At 39.4% G+C, this 24,594-nt stretch overlaps 1 protein-coding gene and 1 non-coding gene across 12 annotated transcripts in view; one reads left to right on the top strand and one right to left on the bottom strand.

Moving 5' to 3' along the window:
* NBAS (NBAS subunit of NRZ tethering complex) overlaps positions 1-24,594 on the bottom strand; it is a 355,550-nt gene that overhangs the window by 222,616 nt on the left and 108,340 nt on the right. For all 11 annotated transcript variants that reach the window (XM_045054925.1, XM_045054924.1, XM_045054917.1 and 8 more), the window contains 5 exons: positions 23,947-24,098; positions 22,905-23,045; positions 22,567-22,645; positions 16,741-16,845; positions 15,976-16,112 (listed from right to left, as the gene is read on the bottom strand). In XM_045054925.1, coding sequence (XP_044910860.1) covers positions 15,976-16,112; positions 16,741-16,845; positions 22,567-22,645; positions 22,905-23,045; positions 23,947-24,098 — 614 coding nt within the window. The remainder of the gene's footprint in view (positions 1-15,975; positions 16,113-16,740; positions 16,846-22,566; positions 22,646-22,904; positions 23,046-23,946; positions 24,099-24,594) is intronic.
* Positions 3,619-3,724, top strand: LOC111559927. The gene has a single exon (XR_002741395.1). It is a non-coding gene; the product is annotated as a U6 spliceosomal RNA (small nuclear RNA).

Here is a 24,594-nt window from a genome sequence, read left to right as displayed (position 1 = left end):
TTTCAAAGTGTTAGTCATTTTTATATTCTTAGCACAATACTTGGCATTCATTGAAAGCTCACTAAATACTTAGTGGATGGATAGATGGACAAACTGAAGGACCAATGGACGAATTTGAATAAATAAGTAAACAAAAACAACCACTGAACTACAGGGGTATTTACAGCTTAAGATCATTATGCTTGCTCTGTGGCTAAAGATTTAGACAATGTACTTTAGTGTTCTTTCAAATGTTTCTGATTTAAGATTTCTGCAATGGACTGTACAACTTCCTATTGTATATCGTGCCTTCAGGAACACTGTAATACTGTAAATTGCAGGTGACTCTGGGCCTATGTGTATGAGTACGCATAAGCACAGAGATGTGAAATGTCCTAAGCTTTAGACAAAGAAGCACAAAGGTGGTTTGCCTTAAGATGTTGCTGTACATGTCTATCTACAGCCTTTCCGTCATGAGTTCTTTGGGTCTAGGCCAAATTACACTGCAGACTGACTTACAGTCACAACTAAAGAAATGAAAACCCCGAAAATGAAGAGGGAGGGGCTCTCATGTCAATTGCACAGGCTGTGGTTAGAAGACAATGGTCCAGGTTCTGTAGTGCAAGTAATTCTAATACATCTCTACTGCTGATGAAGTTCAAAGTTAAACTAGAGATTGTAGCAAGAGAAAGAAAGCAAAGTGTTGGAGAATTTGGAGGAAATGGCATTTCTTTTTGAAGTTTTATTTATTTTATTTTTTAATTTTTTTTTTTAACATTTATTTATTTTTGAGACAGAGAGAGAGCATGAACAGGGGAGGGGCAGAGAAAGAGGGAGACACACAGAATCTGAAACAGGCTCCAGGCTCCGAGCTGTCAGCACAGAGCCCGACGCGGGGCTTGAACCCACGGACCGCGAGATCATGACCTGAGCTGAAGTCAGACGCTCAACCGACTAAGCCACCCAGGCGCCCCTTATTTATTTATTTTGAGAGAGCAAGTGAGCAAGTGAGAGCGAGGGAGGTGCAGAGAGAGAGGAGAGGGAGAAAATCCCAAGCATGCTCCGCATGTTGTCAGCACGGAGCCCAATGCGGGGCCTGAACCCACAAACTGCCAAGACCGTTACCTGAGCCGAAATCAGGAGTTGGTGGCTTAACTGACTGAGCCACCCAGCAGCCCCGGTCTTATATTTTTTAATATAGGTTCCTACTACTTAATAAGCACTCATTCACCCAATCGGAAACAAGAAGTACAGGAAGAGGCGAGGGAGTTGACCCTGGAATAAAAACAGGCTCCAACTTATTCAGTAACAAAAAATATCAAATAAATAGCCCTATACCTGTATTGCTAGGTCATTTTCTATAATTTTCAGATTTACAAAGACATAGTAATAGAAACTATTCAAAATGAAATGCAGAAAAACACCGAAAAAAAAAAAATGAATTGTAAGACAAGATCAAGTGGCCAGCACACGTGGAAGCGGTGGTCCAGAAAAGAGGGTGTGTTTTAAGGAGGGGAGGTGGAGTGAGAAACGGTATCTGAAGAAGTACTAAGCACGTAACTCCTAAATTGGGTGTAGATCCAAGAAAACTCAATCAGCAGCAATGAGAATAAACACGATGAAAACCACGTCAAGGAGCATCATAATCAAACAGCTCAAAACGAGTTATAAAGAAAATCTTAAAAGCATCCAAAGAAAATAAGACCCATGCTGTAAAAATGCACAGTTAAGAATGACAACCGACTTCATGGAGGACAACGGGAGATGACAGTGCAGGGAAACCCTTGAAAGACTAACAGGAGAAAAGTGACAGCCTCGAATCCCACACCCAGCAAAAGAATTTTCCAAAACAAAGGCAAAAGAAAGACTTCCTTGGGCATACAAAAGCCGAGAACGCATCACCGGCAGATTAGCCCTGTAAGAGATGCCAAACAGAGTCTTTCAGACAGAACAAAACTGATACCAGATAGAAATTTGGATCTACTAAAAGCAATGAAGAGCAGCAGAACAGTAAATACATGTGCAAATATAAAACACATTTTTAGTTTTTTATATTTCATTCTTATTTTATTTTTTAATGTTTATCTTTGAGAGAGAGTGAGTGAGCAAGCATGCTAGCAGGGCAGGGGCAAAGAGAGAGGGAGACACAGAATCCCAAGCAAGCTCCAGGCTCTGAGCTGTCAGCACAGAGCCCGACGCGGGGCTCAAACTCATGAACCTCAATATCATGACCGGAACTGAAGTCAGACGCTTAACCAACTGAGCCACCCAGGCACCCCTTAGTTGTTTGTTTTTTTTTAATTTATCCATTTATTTTGAGAGACAGAGAAAGAGACAGAGAAAGAGAGAAAGAGGAGGGGGAGGAGCAGAGAGAGAGAGTGACAGAGAATCCCAAGCACGCACCACATTGGCAGCACAGAGCCAAACGTGGGGCTCCAACCCAAGAATCATGAGATCGTGACCTGAGCCAAAACCAAGAGTCAAACGCTTAATTGACTGAACCACCCAGGAGCCCCCATTTTTACTCATTAAAGCAAAAATGATAAAAAGGTATAGTTCATAACATATATAAGAGTTAAATATATGACAACAGTCATTCAAAAGCCAGCAGGGAGAAAATGGAAAAATACTGTGGTAAGGTTCTCATCTTATACTTGAAGTTCTATTATACTATTTGACAGTAGACTATCATAACTACAGAAGTGTAAATGCTACAGCAACCACCAAAAAAGAAAGTATAGCTAATAACCCAGTAAGGGAGATTAAATGGAATTCTAAAAGGAACCAGTTCAAAAGAAAGCAGGAGGGGTGCCTGGGTGGCTCAGTCGGTTAAGCGTCAGACTTCAGCTCGGGTCATGATTTCACGGTTCGGGAGTTCGGGCCCCACATCGGAGTCTCTGCTGTCAGCACAGAGCTGGCTGCAGGTCCTCTGCCCGCCCCCCCCCCCCCGCCCCTTCCACACTGGTTGTCTCTATCACAAAATAAATAAATAAATAAACTTAAAAAGGGCAGGAAAAGAGAAAAAGGCAAGCAAAGAAAACATGGAACAAGTGGTAAACCGATACCAAAGTGTTAGCTTTAAACTGAACCATACTGAACTATGCATTATATATAAACAGCCAAAGCATGACCATCAAAAGGCAGAGATTCCCCGATTAGATAAAACAGCAAGATTCAATTACAGTCGACCCTTGAACAACGCCGGTTCAAACTACGTGGGCACACTTATATAGATCTTTTCTGATAAATACAATCTAGTCCTATAACTATTTTCTCTTTCTGAGGATTTTTAAAATAACATTTTCTCTCCATAGCTTACCCTATTGTAAGAATACAGTATATAATATAGACAACATACAACGTGTGTTAATTGATTGTTTTTATTATTGGTAGGTGCTCCACTCAACAGTAGACTATGAGTAGTTAAGTTTGGAGGGAATCAAAATTTAAATGTGGATTTTTTTTTTTTTTTTTTTACCACACGAGGTGCCAGTGCCCCTAACACCCACATTGTTCAAGGGTCAACTGTATATTCTGTCCATAAGAAACACACTTTAAATATAAAATAACCAAAATATCAATGTACATCCAGCATTAGAAAGGTGTTCAATCTGAAGGACATCAGAAACCTCATCTCTGGTGCTCGCTTCGTGACACATATACTGCAATCGGGACGATACAGAGAAGATCAGCATGGCCGCTTTACAAGAATGAAGCCCGAACTCATGAAGCGGTCTGTTTTTTCCAACAAGATATAAAAAGAAAAAAAAGAAGAAGAAGAAATCTGATCTCTGTTGAGAGGGGAGAACAGTGCTCACAAGCCACTCCGTTTCTTTTACAGATGAAACTAGGCTGTGACGTCAGGAGTCAGGACAAGCGGTCCTCTCGGATGAGAGGACTGCAAGATGGTAACAGGAGAGGGGGTAAGATGCTGATAACGTCTTTCTTGGTCTCATCCAAATCTCCAGCAAATTGTGTGCTTACGATTTGTTCGTTTTCCTGTATGTATCATTCAATCAAAAATGAAATTAAAACCTTTAACTGCATTGGAAATAAGGTTTGCTAAGCAACTTCTGGAGTGATCATTTGGAAACTCGGGTACCTGATACCAGGATAAGGGGTCCTGTCCCAGAGAGGCAATCCCAGCATCAGTGTCATCAGGGAGGAATACTCCCTGTTATACACATTCTGTTTATTCATCAGTGCACTAGAAGCTGAAAGATATCCGTAACTAACATTCTTATCGACATGTACCCAAAACACCGGTATGGCTGCTGTCACTGCTACTCCTTTATCCTCTGCTACTACAACCACTGCTGTATGCTGAACGCCAGCGACATGCCAGCAACGGTGACAGACGACAGCTCTCTTCGATGACTTAACCATCACAATACCTCCACAACGTCCCCATTCCACACCTGAAGAAACTGATGCGCGGCAGTGCCATGTCACGTGATCCCAACATTTACGTATGTCATGGAGTTTTTCTCCTACAGCCATTACAAATAGTAGCTAAACTTTTAGGATTAAAAATGGAGTACACATGGAGGTCAAAACATTTCTTAAAATAATGCATATACTTTGTGTGTGAAATATGAATTTGATTCTTAATAGAATTTTTCTTATTACAAATACAATATTTAAACAGGCTTGCCTATATCAGAAATTGGGAAAGTGTCTCACAGGGTTATTTATATGTTAATTAAATATAGTGTGATAAAGAGATTCACTGCTGTTACAGACAAGTATTTACATATTAATGAAATCTTGACTGGAAAAGACATTGTGTGATCAAGAAGAATTATAGGGACTATTTCCCTAAGGTAATTCAACCATTCAGAAGATGTTATAATCTACTTAAAGATCACATGTACTGAATTATTGGTCAGGAGACTTAAACTTTGGAGGAAAATGAATAATGAAAGAAAAATCTCATCTCCATGAAAAGAGTATCATTACCACTAGCTAATGCTGAATTTAGTAACAGATTTTTAGGAGAATGTATTAGTTTAAAAAAAAAAGTACCCCCTCAAAAAGATCTTAATTTCAAATAAATCCGAAACTCTGTTTTAAGCCATATTAAAAACATTGGACAATGTTACATATACATATGTAAAATGATAATGCAATTAAAATTATTTTTAAAATAATTCCCTATTTCAGCAAATATTTCAACTAATGCCTTTCAAATTTTCTGCCTGAAGGCAGGAATAGAACTCCCTTCTCTGCTTATCCCATAAACATGCTGTGAGAATTACATGTGAAACGTAAAACTGGTTTGTAAATTAAAAAAAAAAAAAAAAAAAGAGTCCCATGCTCCAAACAGGAAATGAACAAATCAGTACACCTTTATTTCTTTAGTACTTCTCAGAGTGCCAAATACACAGCAAGTATCAACACACTTTCCAAAGCCCATACAAATTCCTCTGAAATAAGATTCACTTCTACCTTCTTAATCAAGGAAATTGTCCTAAATCCATTTTGTGGTTTTAAATAATCAGAAAGACAAAAACTAATGGAGTCAAGATCTAACGTGCCCACAGTGCCAGGAGACATGCAAACCAATCGCCCCACTGCCAGCTCCAGACCCTATTCCCAGACAGTTGAGGTGACAAGCCTTTCCTTTCTGATCCAAACGCCAAGTCATCCTTGGATCCAGAAAGTGCCAACATATCCAACATTTGTAGAGGACTCTATATTCTTCTGTACTGATAGTCACCACAGAAGACCAGATCCTTATTCCAGGCCTAAATACAACCCAATGTATTGTTCTTTGTTCACAGCAGTTCAGAAATAAACTGTACCTATGGGAATTGAATTCTGATTAGGTAACTAATCAACTTTTCAATGTGAAAGGGAAAAGAAACACTTTTATTTTTCTCTTGAGAATCAAACAAATAAATGCAATGCCCCAATTTTTTCCATAATTATTTCATCATCCAGGCTACAGTTTAGATAATATTTCCATTACAACAACAAAAATATGGTGGGAATGACCAATAGAATGACCAACAGAAACTGCTTTTTAAAAATTTCAGAGAAGAAAAAAGAAATCTTTATGAACAAGAGCAAGCTGCATAAAAACATAAAAAGAGATTCCTGATTGTTTTACTGGAAATCCTCTGCATTAACTCATTTCAACTAACAAATTAATTGGCAACATCTTTTGTACCCCGTGACTAAACAGTGTAACACAGGTAAAGACTCAGGTAAAGACTGGGTAGGTAACACAACTTCATGTTAAATATTCAGATGACTCTTTCCTCTTTGAACTTCCCAATATCAAAATCACACTCAACTTTCAAGATCTAGAGAAAACCTTCCCTCTTCCAAGAAGGCTTTCCTTCCAATAAGAGAATATTATGAGCAATTATATGCCAATAAGTTGGGCAATCTGGAAGAAATGGACAAATTCCTAGAAACATGTAAACTACCAAAACTGAAACAGGAAGAAACAGAAAATTTGAACAGACGGATAACCAGTAAAGCAACTGAATGAATAATCAAAAATCTCCCAAGAAACAAGAATCCAGGGCTGGATGGCTTTTCAGGGGAATTCTACCAAACATTTAAAGAAGAGTTAACACGTATCCTTTTGAAGATATTCCAAAAAATAGAAATGGAAGGAAAACGTCCAAACTCGTTCTACAAGGCCAGCATTACAGCATTACCTTGATTGCAAAACCCAAGACCCTACTAAAAACGAGATCTATAGACCAACTTCCCCAATGAACACGGATGCAAAAATTCTCAACAACATCCTAGCCAACCAGATTCAACAACATATTAAAAGAATTATTCACCACAATCAAGTGGGATTTATACCTGGCAGGGCTGGTTCAATATCCACAAAACAATGTGACACATCACATCAATAAAAGAAAGGACAAGAACCACATGATCCTCTCAATAGATGCAGAGAAAGCATTTGACAAAACATGGCATCCTTTCTTGATAAAAACCCTCAAGAAAATAGAGATAGAAGGATCATACCTCAAGATCATAAAAGCCATATATGAAAGACCCACCGCTAACATGACAGGGATGTCCACTCTCAACAATGTTATTCAACATACTGTGGAAGTCTTAGCCTCACCAATCAGACAACACCAAGAAACAAAACGCATCCAAATCAGCAAGGCAGAAGTCAAACTTTTACTCTTCACAGATGACATGATAATCCACGGGGAAAACTCAAAAGACTCCACCAAAAAACTGTTCGAACTAATCCATGAAATCAGCAAAGTTGCAGGACATAAAATCAATGTACAGATATTGGTTGCGTTTTTATACACCGATAATGAAGCGGCCGAAAGAGAAATCAAGGAATCAATCCCATTTACAATTGCACCAAAAACCATTAAATACCTAGGAATAAACCTAACCAAAGAGGTGAAAAATCTATACGCTGAAAACTATAGAAAGCTTATGAAAGAAATTGAAGACGACACAAAAAAAATGGAAAAATACCCCATGCTCATGGATTGGAAGAACAAATGTTGTTAAAATGTCGATACTACCCAAAGCAATCTACATATTCAATGCAATCCCTATCAAAATAACACCAACATTCTTCACAGAGCTAGAACAAACAATCCTAAAATTTGTATGGAACCAAAAAAGATCCCAAAAAGCCAAAGCAATCCTGAAAAAGAAAACCAAAGCTGGAGGCATCCCAGTTCTGGACTTCAAGATGTATTACAAAGCTGTAATTATGAAGACAGTTTTGTGTGAAGACACAAAAACAGATCAATGGAAAAGAACAGAGAACCCAGAAATGGACCCACAAACCTCTGGCCATCTAATCTTTGACAAAGCAAGAAAGAATATCCAATGGAATAAAGACAGTCTCTTCAGCAAATGGTGCTGGGAAAACTGGACAGAAATATGCAGAAAAATGAACCTGGGCCACTTTCTTACACCATACACAAAAATAAACTCAAAATGGATGAAAGTCCTAAACTTAAGACAGGAAGCCATCAAAATCCTAAAGGAGAAAACAGGCAAAAACTTCTTTGACCTTAGCCGCAGCAACATCTTACTCAACATGTCTCCGGAGGCCAGGGAAACAAAAACAAAAATGAACTATTAGGACCTCATCAAGATAAAAAGCTTCTGCACAACAAGGGAAACAAAAACAAAATTGAACTATTAGGACCTCATCAAAATAAAAAGCTTCTGCACAGCAAAGGACACAATCAGCAAAACTAAAAGGCAACCAACAGAATGGGAGAAGATATTTGCAAATGACATCAGATAAAGGGTTAGTATCCAAAATCTGTAAAGAACTTACCAAACTCAACACCCAAAATACAAATAATCCAGTGAAGAAATGGGCAAAAGACATGAAGAGACACTTTTCCAAAGAAGACATCCAGATGGTTAAGAGACACATGAGAAAATGTTCAACATCATTCATCATCAGGAAAATACAAATCAAAACCACCATGAGATACCACCTCACACCAGTCAGAATGGCTGAAATTAGCCACTCAGGCAATGACAGATGTTGGCGAGGATATGGAGAAAGAGGAATCCTTTTGCACTGCTGGTGGGAATGCAAACTAGTGCAGCCACTCTGGAAAACAGTATGGAGGTTCCTCAAGTAATTAAAAACAGAACTACCCTATGACCCAGCAATTACACTACGAGATATTTATCCAAAGACTACAGGTGTGCTGTCTTGAAGGGGCACATGCACCCCAATGTTCACAGCAGTGCTATCGACAACAGCTGAAGTATGGAAAGAGCCCAAACGTCCACTGACAGATGAATGGACAAAGAAGATGTGGTATATATATACATATGAAATCTTGCCGTTTGCAACAACGTGGAGGGAACTAGAGCGTATCATGGTCACTATCATATTGGTCAGAGAAAGACAAGTATCATATGACTTCACTCATATGTGGAATTTAAGATACAAAACAGATGAACATAAGGGAAGGGAAGCAAAAATAATATAAAAGCAGGAAGGGGAACAAACCATAAGAGACTCTTAAATACTGAGAACAAACTGAGGGTTGCTAGAGGGGGTATGGGCGGTGGATGGGCTAAATGGGCGAGGGGCATTAAGGAGGACACCTGTTGAGATGAGCACTGGGTGTTATATGTAAAGGATGAATCACTGGATTCTACTCCTGAAATCATTATTGCACTATATGCTAACTAACTTGGATGTATATTAAAAATAAATATTTTTAAATATTAAGTAATTAATTTAAAAAAAGTAAACTTCTGCCTAATATTTCAGTTGTGAAGAATGGAAATAATGTCATCTGATCTCTTTAAGGACAAATCATTAATCATTTAAGTTATAAGGCAAATCAATTTGACCTAAATCAAATTTGTCCTACTTGGAATTTTAATAAAATGCATATTGATGTTTTGCTATTTTAGGACCTAATTTTTATGTTATTGTAATTACAGAAAAAGGCTCCATGTTTGGCTATTCAAACACAAGTGTTAGAAGATATATTAGATATATTTTAGATATATTCCAAGTTCCCTTCAGTTTGCACACCCTATTTATCACCAAGAGATGGAGAAGAGGCTCTCCACAGGAAGTCCAGCAATAATGGTAATGTAACCTTGCATCTCAAACTAGAGTTAGTTCGTCCTCATCCTATTCTTTGTTTGAGAAGTACTTTCGCAGCATAAACAGAAACATGACCCAGAGACGGCAAGCCACTCTAAGCCCTATTTAATTGTAATATTAATTTCACTGAAAGTATAGGAGTATGCCTTGAGGATATTATGCTAAGTGAAATAAAAGAATCATAAAAAGACAAATACTGCATGACTCCACTTTTAGGAGGCACCCAAGAGTAAGCAACTTCACCCAGACACTAAGCAGAATGCTGGTGGTCAGGGGCTGGGTTGGGCAGAAAATGAGAGTGGTTTAACAGGTGCAGGGTTTCATGAGGGTAAAAAGAGTTCTGGAAATTGGTTGAACAAGGGGAACAGACCTACTAGGGAAATGTATGCTGAAAAGTGGTTAAAATGGTAAATTTGATGTTGTATGTTTTTTTACAATTAAAAATTTTTTCTTGAAAAATAAAAACACTATAATGGTCAAATGGTCTTAACAGTCCCTGCACTTAACAAAGCCAAAAATATGCAAAGCTCAAAATACGATTTACAAATGCAAGACAGATCTAGTCATTCTGAATCGGACTGTTGAAGAACACAATCGGTCTATCACCATGCTGCGTTATCAAGTGGGGCAGAGAGCACCAGAAAGGGATTCAGGCCTAGGAAAAGCAGGAATGATTCAGGGTTCGCAAGGGAATAAAATGCCAGGGACAAACACGAGTTAAAGTACGCGCGGCACAAAAAAAATCCCAGGTCTGCAGGTCACAGGAAGAATGCTTCTACCCATTAGGTGCTCGTACAACTTGTACTGTTTTTTCAAGGTGGCTCCAAATGAACACAGGCGAAAGTGGTTTCCAATTTCTATGCTCTAGAAAAAGAGCAGTTTCTAAATAGCCAGGTATATACTGACATGGGATGCGGCTGACCTCCTAGATGATCTAAATAGCTGATCACTTCACATCTTTTAGCCAGCCCCTTTGGTTGTTAGCCTTAACGGTACATCACATAAATTACTGTGGAACTAAAGGCAGACAGTGATTAGAAGTCAACAAATAATTCTTACAATCACAAATTCAGAAAAGAAATTAGAAACGTCAACACATTTTTATGGTTCACACAAGTACAATCTATCCACATGTTATAGCACACTTTCGCGGTCCAACCTCCAATCGCCAAATAATTAACAAAACTCAGATATTTATAAGCAAACGAACTGCCAAGTTACCACAGTAACAGCTCGTCTAGGAGACAAATGTAGTGTGCCGGATAGCTGGATAGTCTACTTCCATCAACAGAGTTTTACCACTTACAATTATAAAATAGTTTAAATACAGTAATATCCCCAAATACACTAAATAATGGAATCTTTCCTTGCTGATTCTGGAAATAATCCAGGAATATAAATATGAGTATCAATTTTCATTTTCTAGCAAATACATGTGTCAAAGAATTTCCTGACTGACAGATATTGAACGGAGTTTATTTCTACATATTAAAAGCAAATGAAATCTAAATGCAACGTGGTATCCTGGATTGGATTCGAAAACAGAAAAAGCATATTAGTAGAAAAACTAATTATAGCCAAATAAATCTGTCATTTAGTTAGCAGTATTGTGCAATCGGTTCTGCTATCCTGTTTTGAAGATGCAAATTTGTTCCAGTGATAGATATGAGGGAACAACTTGGGCATAACACAAGTTTTGCATTTGCTGACGCCAAATTTCATCCCCAAGGAACACTAGGTGCACACAGAAAACCGAACCCAGCCATGTCAGGCTATGCGTGCAGAGACGCCCAGACAGTCACCAGCAACCTCGGATCACAGAGTATGTTAGGAAGCCCCCATCCACATCTGGTGACACCACTTTCCACCAGATTTCCAACCACCCTCTTCCTCCACTTCCCAGTGACGCAGGACCTGCAACTCTCCCGACACCCACTTCCACGTGCAAAGTCCTTCTAAGGTCTTTTTCAACAGAAGTGCCATATTTTAGTATTTGTGTGCCTATTAACCCTTTAACACATGTAAACAGTGTTTTAGTCAGGACTTTCATTTAGGTTCCTTTTTTTCACCCAACAAAGTTTTTGAGTCCTGGACCACTAACCCCACTGTTCCCATAAGCCCTGTGGTTTTCACTGCAGGATCCCACACAGTCAGTGATTTTAGGAATGTATAGGTCATGTTATAGCAGAACTGACTATTCCAGTGATAAGTTCTTAGTTTTGACAAATGTGCTATGATTATATAGGAGAAAAGGGAAGCTAAGTGAAGGGTATCCAGAACTCCCTGTATTTTCAACTTTTCTGGAATTATAAAAATATGCCAATAAGTTTAAAACAGGAGGCATGTGAAGTATACAAGGCCAAGGTGCTAATATAGGATTCTACCCTAACAATAGTTGCTAACACTTAAGTAGCATTTATTTGGTGCCAAGCAATGCATTAGCTCATTAAACATTCTCACAATGCTGAGGACAATTCATGTCCATTTTACAGGTGAGAAGACCAAAGTGCATTTAAGAAAGTTATCCAAAGACATGAACTAGGCACTCGGGCTCTAACAGCAAAGCTCCTACCCCTCTTCTGCTACGCTACTTCAACAGACAACCGTTCAAAATACCACTTTTTAAACTAGGTTACTTCCATCATTCTGGAAAAGATTCTACACTAGGGAAAGAGGCATAAAATGAAAAATCTAAATAATCGTTCTAAAACATGCCACAAGTATCAAAAATCCCCAAAATAAACAAGAATTTCTTTTATAAAAATCTCTTAACACATATTGTGGGAGCTAATGAAGACAGTAAGAAATGTCACCTTTGTACTTTCATACAGTCAAGTACACTATAAAGTGGAAACATTTTATAGCAATGATAAACTAAGGATAGACAGCTAATAAAAGGATGTGGCATCTATGATGGAAAACGTAATTTCAAAGTTTAACAAAACCTGGTCGCATTTCATCATCGTCAAACACACATGACAATTTAAGAATGACAATATAAAACACAAGAATACCACACGCCACAGAAGTTTCCCAGCAATCATAATCATCAAATTTGGTGAGATCAAAACTGGTTAACCAAACTTTGGTTAAATGTCAAAGCAAAAGTTCTGCCTACTGGATCTCAACACAGGGTAGGTAACAGGTCAATTTGCTGGCATAACCTACTATCACTTTCCAAAATATTACACAGCTTGAACTCTAAAATGCAAAACGCTACCTACCCTCCCATGTACATTCTACACAGGGGAACAAGACACGAGGTCCTTCCCTTATGGATTTGATATTCAAATATTCATTCATTCATTCATTCATTCATTCATTCAACAAGTGTTTACTGAGTACCTACAATGTGCCAGGCAATCTTCTAGGTGCAGGGCGGGTAAGGAAGGGAAAACACACAAAATCCCTGTCCTACTGGGGCTGCTGTTTTACTGGGGTGGGCAGGGGGCGGGGGGAACAAAATAAATAAGTGAGTAGAACACAAACTAAAGTAGGAGTGGTAAATGCTAGGAAGAAACTAAAGCACGAAAGGAGGATTTAAAGTGAGGGTAAAATCGTAAACAGGATGGCCGAGGGAGATCAGATAAAGCGGAGAAGACAAACGACCACATAATATGTTGGGTGTGAGGGCGATGGAGAAAAACGGGTTGGGCAAAAGCTGTGGGAGGGAGCGGAGGCTACCTGAAGAGAGTGGTCAGAGAAGGGGTTTCTGAAGAGGGAGCCTTTGAGGGGAGACTCAGAAGGAAGTAGGAGGCCCAGTCACGTGAAGATCTAGGAGAAGGGCACACCAGGCAGGAGGCACACCGGCCACAAAACCAGCCCCACGGCCGAGGCAGGGTGGCGATTTAAGGGGCAATGAGAGGCTCGTGTAGGCAGGAGGGAGAAAACGGGGGACTGTATGCCCTTACCCTGACAGCAAGCTGAAGACTGAGCAGAAGTTACACAGCCATTCTGCATTTGGGGAGCCACACATTTAGAGTTCAGCGACTTGTTTCAAAGCAATTTAACAGATTATTGAAAAGTCATTATTACTTGCAAAATACAAGTTGAGACAATGAAGGGCACTTTATAAAGCAGGATGAGCCGGGGGCTCTGTGGCTGAACAGTACATACAGCCAGAAAAAAAAAAGGCATGTGCATAGAAAGTTCTACAGTCCTTGAAGGCAGTAAATGAGGAAGTGGGAAGATCATGTTACTAGTTTTCAAACACTGCAACTGAGGGGGGGTTAAAAAAAAAACAGGCAGAAAAAGCTTCAAATGTATTTAGAGTCTTTTCGGCTCATTTCTTGCTCAGTTTGAAAGCGTGACGCTGTAAGCAGGAATTTCTGTTGATATATAAAACATACCTGATTAGTCCTGTGAAAGAACAATATTTTATGTGCTTCGGAATCCCTCCCATAGTGCCAGGCACGGGGATGGTGTTCAGCAAACAGTGAGCGGGGAAGTAGAGGGGAACACTCATACTCCAACAAAACAGACACTTTGTGTTCATCTGACTTGAACGTGATTTAAAAATAAACAAACACCAAGTATTCAAACAAGAATAAACTTCCTCAAAAAGGAAACAATTCCTATAACTAGATCTTCCTGATCCAGGCATCCCTTAGAGTAGAACTTCAAACAGGGTAGAAGAACAGGGCTTCACCCACAGGCTAAAGGAGCAACGGAGTTGTGAATGAAGGCTGGAGTTGTGAATGAAGGCCGGAGTTGTGAATGAAGGCCGTGGGAACCTTGGTGGAACGTTCACCAGGGCACCTCCCTTGTTAAAGGTGAAGTATATTCTACCGCACTCCCGTCAGGACAGCTTTTGATCTCTTTTATAAATGGCCACAAGGCGGATCTACTTTATCCAGTCAGCAAACATTTTCAGACACTCTACTGCACAGGTACAACCCTGGACTGTGAGGATCCAAAACTAAGTAAGAGATGGTCTGTGCCTTAAAGAGTTGGTTTCGGGCTTCGGGTTGGATATTTATTAAAGATGGAACAAGAGGGAGAAGAGCAGAAATGAAAATGACTGAAATATATTGTAAAAGGGGTTATGCTACAAGACCAAACAAAACGATCAGAACACAGGAAAAGGAGGACGTTTATGGAAGAGGCTCCTAGAAGAGGCCCCGCCCTGCTGGATGTCCCACAAAATTACGGGGAGACACAGACACAGGTTACTGTTAAAACTTATTATTTTTGCTCATGTTTTCCACCTGGAGCAAAAGATACTCAACATGACCTTGAGAAACAAAAATTAAGCAAAAAAAGAAGAAAAAAAAAACTTTCACTATATTCATTTTAAACACATGGAGAAAGTAAAGACTCATAAGAAACCAATCTTTTCAAAGTTTGTCTAAGCAACACATCCCAACACAATGATCCCACGTAACTTTATCTTCGGATTACCGCACCCCAAAACACCACAGCACTGCAATATGATATACCTAACATATTTCTTGCAATTTAACTTGGTAACGGCAGCTCCAGTAAAGGAACCACGGGCATTCAGAGATAATCCAGCGCTGGGCATTTAAAAATATTTTGCAAACCAATTCTGAAATTTCAGAAAATCGTATGGTTAAGTAGACATCAGAAGACGACATCCATAAAGGAACTCAAATTACTTTAAAAATTTTTTTTGGAACAGTAGCCCCCTCTTTACTTTTAAGGGCTAGCCCTTTATGTATACTAGCAATTTACAGTAGAAAAAAGTCATTTCTATTAATATTAGATCTATTTTTGCCAAGGGGCAGAAAATAAATTATATTCTAAAACACTGGTAAATATAAATTCACAAAATGCATTTTACATATCACTATACGGGAGTAAAGGAAATATGAAGATGAAAAGAGCACCTCAAGCTTCTTTTTGTTCACTTCTATCATCAAAAGACTTTTTTTTTTCTTTTTTTAGCTTTCAGAGAAAAGCAAACAAAAAAAAATAAACAAAGAAAAGTTCATGTTCATTAAATTAAGGTCATCCTGTTAAGCTAGATGCATTTTGGCTTTGAGATCATTTAAAAATAAAATAGAAATAATTTTATAATCAGAAAAAAGTTTAAGTAGATTACATTAAAATTACTTTTGTTTATTTTTTTTTTTTTTTTTTCAACGTTTATTTATTTTTGGGACAGAGAGAGACAGAGCATGAATGGGGGAGGGGCAGAGAGAGAGGGAGACACAGAATTGGAAACAGGCTCCAGGCTCTGAGCCATCAGCCCAGAGCCTGACGCGGGGCTCGAACTCCCGGACCGCGAGATCGTGACCTGGCTGAAGTCGGACGCTTAACCGACTGCGCCACCCAGGCGCCCCAAAATTACTTTTGTTTAATACAGATTATTCAGCATGAGACAAAACACTTATTATTTAGAAAAAAGATAAAATTCAGTAAACAAAGTCACATACCAAGCTTCAGGCAGCAAGACAGAATATTCATGTGGAGAAGTGGTCTCTGGGAAGTTGGAGAGAATCGCGAGGCGATGAGGAAGCAGGTCTGATCCATGATAAGTGAACAGAATTTCTAGGGCTTGTACATTACTTTCCTGTACAAACGGCAAGGGTTAGGTTTCCAATGTAAACCTCAGAAAAAAAGGAATGATTTTGTAGGACAACATCCAAAAACCTAAAATTAGCTCATTATGCAGTTCTGATATAAAAGGTACTTTGAAATATTTCCAATTCTTCCTAGCCTGCACCGCATATCTCAATCTAATGCTATGAAAATTACTTATTTTTAAAACTCAGAATGATGAATAAACATTTTTAAAAATATAGTTCCAGGAGTGCCTGGGTGGCTCAGTCGGTTAAACACCCAATTCTGGCTCATGTCATGATCTCACGGCTCGTGGGTTGAAGTCCCGCATCGGGCTCTATGCTGACAGCTCAGAACGTGGAACCTGCTTCAGATTCTGTCTCCCTCTCTCTCTGCCCGCCCCCCCTGCCCGAGCCCGGCCCTCCCCCATTCATGCTCACTCTCTCTCTCTCTCTCTCTCTCTCAAAAATAAACAAACATTAAAAAACTTTTTTTAAATATGGTTCCATTTTCTCTGCATTAATACTACAACAAAAAATGAAATAATGGCAAATGCATGCAATAACATTAACCGAATGGCTCAGAGACTTAGAAAGTGTTAATAACCATAATTATTTAATTTACAAAAAAGAAATTACCCGAGCATAAGTTCTTGCTGAGAGAACAATATTCTGATTCCTGAACTTCTTAAAGAATTCAGCATCATATCTCTGTTCAGAGGCATGAGGTACTCCCAGGATTTCCTGAGGGGAAAGAGCGACTTAATAATGAAAAGGCTTTTAAATATGGGTGACAAGAAAATATTAAAAAACCTTTACAACTCTGCCTCCCTAAATAAATAAGCCCTGAATTAATTAAACTATCAACTGTTAACTGAAGTAGTACATCTGCATTCTTGCCTTTGTTGTGAAAATGGCTGTATTTATAAATGCTGTTAATATAAAGGAAAATTAAAAAGTAAATGAAATAGGCAGTAAAAAATTCATTAGAGTAGGACAACCAAAACCCACCACCTGCTAAAAACAAATAAGCAACCATTATACACAGCTGTGTAGGACATGCACCTGTGTCTGTAGGGGAACTTTAGATTAACCTTACTGCTGCTGGTGATCCATATAAAATGCAGATGGAACCATTCATTCGTTCAACAAATATTTATCGAGTGTCCACTATGTGCCAGGGGCGCTGTGACAGGCAGCAGCGATACAATGAACGATACACTTGCCCTGCCCTCCAAATTGCTTAAAAACTAGTAGGGAAGACAAATGAGCAGCTAGAAACAGAGAAAGGGAAACACGCACACATAGGAAAGGTGCTATGAAACTAGTTTTGGGAGGACGGAGAAGGCTTCCCAGAAGTGGCACCGAAGCTGAGACGTGAAAGACAAACGGGAAGGAGTCAGCCAAGGAAACTGCAGGTGCAGATCTCCCCTCTGCCACGTAGGACACAGGGCTCACATCTGCCATGTTTCACGCTGAACCCCAGATACCTAGCAGACTGCTTTCACATAATAACCGATAAATAATTTGTTGACTGAATTAATTTACTGAGGTAGGAAAGAGAGAAGAATGAGGAGGCGTGGAGGAGGTGAGGGAGGGAGGATGGAGGGTTGAGAAGGTCACTTGCAAACATGTTGGGTTTGGAACTTTAGCAAGTCTAAAAGAAGCTTCCCGGAAGGCAAGTGGATGGATAGATCTGGAGTTCTGGGGTAAGGTATGCGTTATGTAGAGGATGTATTGTAATTAATACAAAAGTGACTATGACTTTTGGGATGAGCACTGGGTGTCGTATGGAAACCAATTTGACAATAAACTTCATATATTGAAAAACAAAACAAAAAAACAAAAGTGACTATGATTTCGAGGGGGACTAAGTTGAGCGAAAGCAGCCTTAAGGAGCAACATCATTTAAAGGATCGACCAAAAAAACCAAAAAGTAGAGTAGTGGGGGTGAGAGGAATCTGCACCTGAAAAGCAGATGGAGGAGCCAGAGAAGGAAGGGGGAGGGGGAAGAGTTGAACACATACTCATGGAAACCAAAAAAGCAAGCAAGCATTTCAAAAGTGTTCTCCGCTCCCCGACCTCACCCACGACAGTCGTTTCCTTTATTCCCTCAGTTACACATCCTAGGACCGCCCTGGATCTTTCTTACCAAGAAGGAACTCTCTGGACACCTCCACGTCAAGCACAGACTTGTGAGCGACTGCTCCTTCCACCCACCCAGTCCCTGGCATTCCAGCAACTCCTCAGCCTCACGGACACATCCAATCCACCGACCCTAGGCTTTTTACCTGCTCTCTCTCCTCAAAGTCTCTTATCCCTTCTAACCAACTTAATCCCTGGCCCATCGTTATACAGACATTTCTTTAATCCCTTGCTTCTTTCCCTTTATCATATTCACCTGGCAAAACCTAATCCTTAGTCAAAGGCAACTATGAACCCTGATTACAAGTTACCGGAAGTCTCTGCAGAAATACCACAAAACCAAGCTGACAGTTCTCATTTCCAGATCTCAACACCGTTAGGGCCCCGATTCAAATGAACTAACTGTAAAAACATTCGTGAGGCAACCTGGGAAAACTGAATGTGAGGCGGACATCAAATGATGTTAGGGAATTACTACTCATTTTGTTAGAAATAATACAGTGCTATTGTGGTTATTTTTTTAAAGTCTTTACCAATTACAGACACTACTTAAGTATTTACGGGTACAATGATAAGACGTCTAGGATTTGCTTTGAAATGACTAAGTGAAAGAAAAGGCAGGAGTGGAGAGTAAGATACAAGATTGGTAAAATGGTTGAAGCTGGGCAGTGAGTACATCCAGGCTTATTATACTCTTCTCTATATTTATTTTTTTTTTAATTTTTTTTTCAACATTTATTTATTTTTGGGACAGAGAGAGACAGAGCATGAACGGGGGAGGGGCAGAGAGAGAGGGAGACACAGAATCGGAAACAGGCTCCAGGCTCTGAGCCATCAGCCCAGAGCCCGACGCGGGGCTCGAACTCACGGACCGCGAGATCGTGACCTGGCTGAAGTCGGACGCTTCACCGACTGCGCCACCCAGGCGCCCCACTCTTCTCTATATTTTAAAGAAAGTTGGAAATTTTATGAACTCAATTCAAACATGCTGTCCCACAATGCTACAACATTTCCCTAACAGGCTTTCTCTCCTATTCTGTTAAGAACTTATCCACAATTCTTTCATTCTTTCCAAACCTCCATCACCTTATTCCCATCTCCATTCTCGACTAAAAGCTTGCTTCCTATACTTTAACTGACACTATTAGATGGGAAAGCTCTCATTTCCCAACCCACTAACACTGTACGTCTACCTGTACCGATACCAATAGGATTCTCCTTCTGTCAGTTACAACAGAAAAATTATATACATCTGCTCCCAAAACAGCCTCAAACCCCACTCAGGCTCCGGATCCCATTTCTCCTATTTCTACAATCATGCCATTATCTCTTCTTTCTTCTGTTCAGTAAATTCCTCCTCACCCTCCACTGGTTCATTCCCATTGGTATACAAACAATACGTCTTCTTCCTTCCATGAAAAAAAAAAAAAAAAAAAAACAACTCCTGATTTTATATACCCTGTAGCTACCCCCACCTTCTTGGCTCCCTTGAAACAAAATTTCTTGAAAGAGCTGCCCACAACTGTCTCCACTTACCCCCTTCCTGTTGTTTCCTAGACCCACTCAATCTCTAACAATTCAAGTTCTTACACAGCATGAAAGTCCTTTCATCATGTATCCAGAAGCTATTCTAACCACCCCTCCTCCTTTTGGTCTGTGCTGCCCCTCCGCCAAACCCCGCGAGCTGTCTCTGCCAGATGCACCCCATCTTCTTAAATGCCGCTAGGCCTTTCCTCATACAGCAGGCCGCTTATCAGCACTGGCTACTGAATACAAGAGACTTCATTAGGAGTTCTTGCTTTCTACTCAAATTACCTTCCTTCCCCAAGTCTCAGTTTTCACATCCATAAAACTGGAAGGATAGTGCCAGCCTCAAAGGACTGCTGAGAAATAATCTGGATTAAGTTCACAGCACAGTGGCTAAGTCCTCAACAAATGCGTTGGTATTTATTAAGGTATTGTCTGACCTACTGATTGCTTCAACAAGTATTTGCTGAGCTCCTCGATGAGCCAGGTATCAATCTGAGTTTAGGGATGCCAAGACAAACAAGACAAATCCCCTATGCCTTTATGGAACTTCTATCATCATGTGCCCCTCATAGTAATCCCCCCGCCCCTAAAACCCGCCTGCCTTTTTTTAAGCACTAGTTGCACTATCACTTCCTTTGAGGCATCTTCTTGGGACACCCCCAGGACTCCACTATGCCCCCTCACCAGTTCTTTGCACATTATTATAGTCACTTAGTGCCTATAAAGTGAAGACTCCAGAAGGACAGCTCCCTATTCTTACCTCCACTTCCCGCATGACAGCTGGTACTTACCAGGCACTCGCGTGAACTTTAAATGAATCCATTTTTATCTAATTCATCACAGAATTAATAAAATAAGCTATGCACTATGATTAAAATGCAATGCCTGTCTCTACCACTATCCAGCTGGTTAGCCACTGTATCTGAACATCTTCATTTTTAAGTTTTAATAGCCAAATTCATCAATTTCACCTACTTTTTGAAAGCTTAATTAGCCTAATTCACTAAGAAAGTGGGCTTGGCAAATACTTTAAAAAATGTAATAGTATCTCCTATTATCAAATCGGAAATTTTACCAAATAGGAAATAGCAATTCAGTAACTAAAGGGCAATAAAAAAAAATTAACTGCATAGTCAAACTCTGAACATTTTATGGAACTCCTTAAGATCTCAAAATCAGAAGATTTAGTAAAACAAAGGCTAAGAAAAAATAATAAACTATATCTGTACCGTCTTCTGCAGTTCATAACACGCTTTTATGTATTACCTCAAAATATACGTCCAACACAGGATGCCTGGGGGGCTCAGTCAGTTAAGCGTCTGACTGTTGGTTCCGGCTCAGGTCATGATCTCACAGTTCATGAGTTCAAGCCCCACATGGGGATCTGTGCTGACAGCTCAGAGCCTGGAGCCTACTTCGGATTCTGTGTCTCCCTCTCTCTCTGTCCCTCCCCCACTCATGCTCCGTGTCTCTCAAAAATGAATTAACGTTAAAAAAAAAAATTTTTTTTAGAAGAAAAAGTCCAACACAGTAAGGTAGGCTTTAAAATAATATGGACATCCAACAAACTAGCAGTAGTTACAGACAAAAGTATTTTCACTCTTATGTGGATCCCGAGAAACTTAACAGAAGACTATGGGGGAGGGGAAGGGGAAAAAAAAAAAGAGAGGGAGGAAGGCAAACCATAAGAGACTCTTAAATACTGAGAGTAAACTGAGGGTTGATGGAGGGTGGGAGGGAGGGGAAAGTGGGTGATGGGCATCGAGGAGGGCACCTGTTGGGATGAGCACTGGATGTTGTATGGAAACCGATTTGACAATAAATTTCATTATTAAAAAAAAAATAAAACAAAACAAAAAAAAAGTATTTTGTATGAAAATGATATATTCACTACTATGTTTTCTAATAACCATAAATAGCCCTCTTTTGTCATTGGTATTTTGTCTGAAAACACTTGTATTTTATTACCAGGTGGGAAATCAAAGTCTCTTGGATTTGCCTGCAGGTGGGATAACGATTAAATACCTGCGAATTAACACAGGGACAAGATCACATCATCAGGTGTCCCATTTACTGGGCGTCTGCTGTGCCAGTACCAAGGCCCACAGAAAGGAGGCTTAACACAGACCGAGGAAGTAACCTGCCAGGGAAGCCAAACTTTGAAAGTTGGAAATTTGTATTAATTTCTGGGTAATTTCGGCTAAAAGGGTCATGTGAAAAAGCCACCTAAATTATTTATATTTGCTGAAATAGTTTTAACAACACTTGAATCGTGCTACTGAACGTGGTTTGAACATCAGGGTTTGTGTCCCCGAAAGAAATAAATATAACATATACTTTTTTTAAGTTCAAGTGTCTAATGTTGGCCATTATTAGAATCAAAGTTCAACCAACTAAATTCAACAAATCACTGAAATAAAATGAGTAAGAAATATTCATATTGGGATTATGAAAACCCAGTAGATACTGAAATTTGGCTAGAGACAGCTACACACCATACCTGAAAATAAAAATGTAAAATAAAAGTAAATCCAAAGGGTCATATATCCAGAAAACATATATACCAAAATAGCTAGTTTTTCTATTCCCTAGACTAACACAACAACTTGTGCCTTCCACAATCTCTAATTTTTACCAAAGCTGGTACGCAAGAGAAACTGCTTCTGCACAAAATGATATTTTTGTAAACAACAGTTATAAAGATCAGATCTGTCAGATATTAGGGCAGCCGTAGCATTTATAATAACAGATTGAACAAACATAATTGGTTTGATTAAAACTACTCCTCACCTCGTATGTTGCAAGCCGATCTAAGTAGGTTAATAATTTCAGTCGACAACGGCAAAGTTCCTTTTGCTCCAGTGTTAACCTGTTGTGAATAATATTAGGCCACTTATATTAACACAGAAGCACAGTTCTCTAGGAGTTAAAATAGAATAAAAATAACCAATATTCCACTAAGCCCCAAACTGACAGAACAATACACAGAAGCACCAGGGTAAAATAATAGCAAATGCATTTGATGGAAGTTGCTGGAATAACTTAGAGCAATTAATCCTAGTAAAGAACACATCAACTGACTACTTATTTTAAAGAAAGTAGCAAATGAACAGCAATAAATCATTTACTTCGAAAAGTTTACTAATTTAAGTAGTTCCTGTCTCCTCTTCATCTCCTTCTCCTTCTTATTCTTGGCAGACTCTTCATCAGGTGGTGAAAGCTCTTCATAGGGGAGACTGTCAATGTCTACTTCACCAGGTAATGTGAATCTGCACGAAGAAACAGAAGACCCAAAGCTATTCGTGAAAGCAGCTTTCTCCTACTTTGGCTGACTACTTTGGCTGATTTTATTACTAAGTTGATTTTCACAGAAACAGAAACAACCAATTATTTGAAAGAATGCTTTTTGTGTTGCAGGCAAAGAGATGCACACGCTATACCCACAGGATGAGCAAAACGTCATCACTAATCATCACATACAGAAATTTTAAAATCATGACAATAAAAACTACTTAGGAAAACACGGGAGGTTACATTCACCCAAGGTGAAACGGCCAATGAAGAAAATGTTGCCCAGAGTTTATAATCTGAATCACTTCTTTTTAAGGTTTTAAAATGGTAATGAATGTCCGTCTCATTTACGTTATTTATTTATCAAATACACAATCACGTTTGCAACTTTAAAGAGTTCCAAATGTCTGATGAGCAATGCCTCTTGTCAAGTAACTTTACTACTAGTACTAACAGGCATTTGTGTGGTACTTAAAAGCTTATAAAGTGCTTTTGCAAAACACATAATTTAAGCACTCCAATTCTCTAAAGAGGGTACGAGGCCAGAGACAAAGTGAATGAAGTTCACACTTGCCCGGGGGGTGCTTCCGACTAGTGAGCACACCCAGGTCCGTGCCTTCAGCCCACAGCTTAGAAACTGCCAGCATCCAATAACGCTTCGTAGAACTTGCTCTTTTCTTAGCACCAAGCTCTCATATGTACAATACTTAACTCAAAGTAAAGAAAGCTGTGACCTCAGATAAGGGAAGCATTGATCGAAGGCAACTGTCTCATTACAGGATAAACCTAAAAAAAGAAGTTTACCTTTCACCACGTCTCAGCTTAAATGTTTTCACAAAGTCACCTTTATTCCTGAATCCAAGTCTTTCTGTGACCAACCTGCCATCATCTGCTCCTTTCCCTATCGCCACCAGGGCCTCCAGGTCCGTGCCTTTCAATCCATACTGAAGCAGTTCCTTTGCAGCGTCCACATTTTCGGGAACCCTTTCCAAACACTCATGAAGAACCCAAGATCGTTTCTTTATTTTACTCTGGATACAAATAAAAAAGAGGCATTACAGAACCCATGACATGTGACAGCACCTAACAGCTGCCTTCTAGAATTGTAAAGCCATACCTAAGGGAGTCTAGCTACCTATGCCCTTGGCCCACAGGAAAAGGAAAATTCCCCAACAATGATTAAAATGGGACGTAGAGAATGAGATTCCTACAGCGTTCCTTTCTCTTCTAATGAAGAGAAATCCAAAGCTTCAGGACTCTTTTTCAGAAACATAAAAAAGATCTGCCCAGAGTTTTATAGCTGCTCGTTAGTTTGCATTTGGGCTATATAATAGAGTCGAAAATAAAGCAGAAAAGCAAAATAAGATATATCCTATTGTAACAAGCATGTTTAACTTTGAAACGAAACTAACGAGGCATAGCACATCACAGTTCTGTATTTACTTGACCATGAGATGTTATCACAAAGTGCGGATGATAATTTAATCATCAAAGTCATAATATGCTATTCTTTGGAAAGACCAAGGG

This window comes from Felis catus, chromosome A3, assembly GCF_018350175.1.
Source record: "Felis catus isolate Fca126 chromosome A3, F.catus_Fca126_mat1.0, whole genome shotgun sequence".
NCBI classification, from domain to species: domain Eukaryota; kingdom Metazoa; phylum Chordata; class Mammalia; order Carnivora; family Felidae; genus Felis; species Felis catus.
This window is presented reverse-complemented; position numbering and strand designations above follow the sequence as displayed.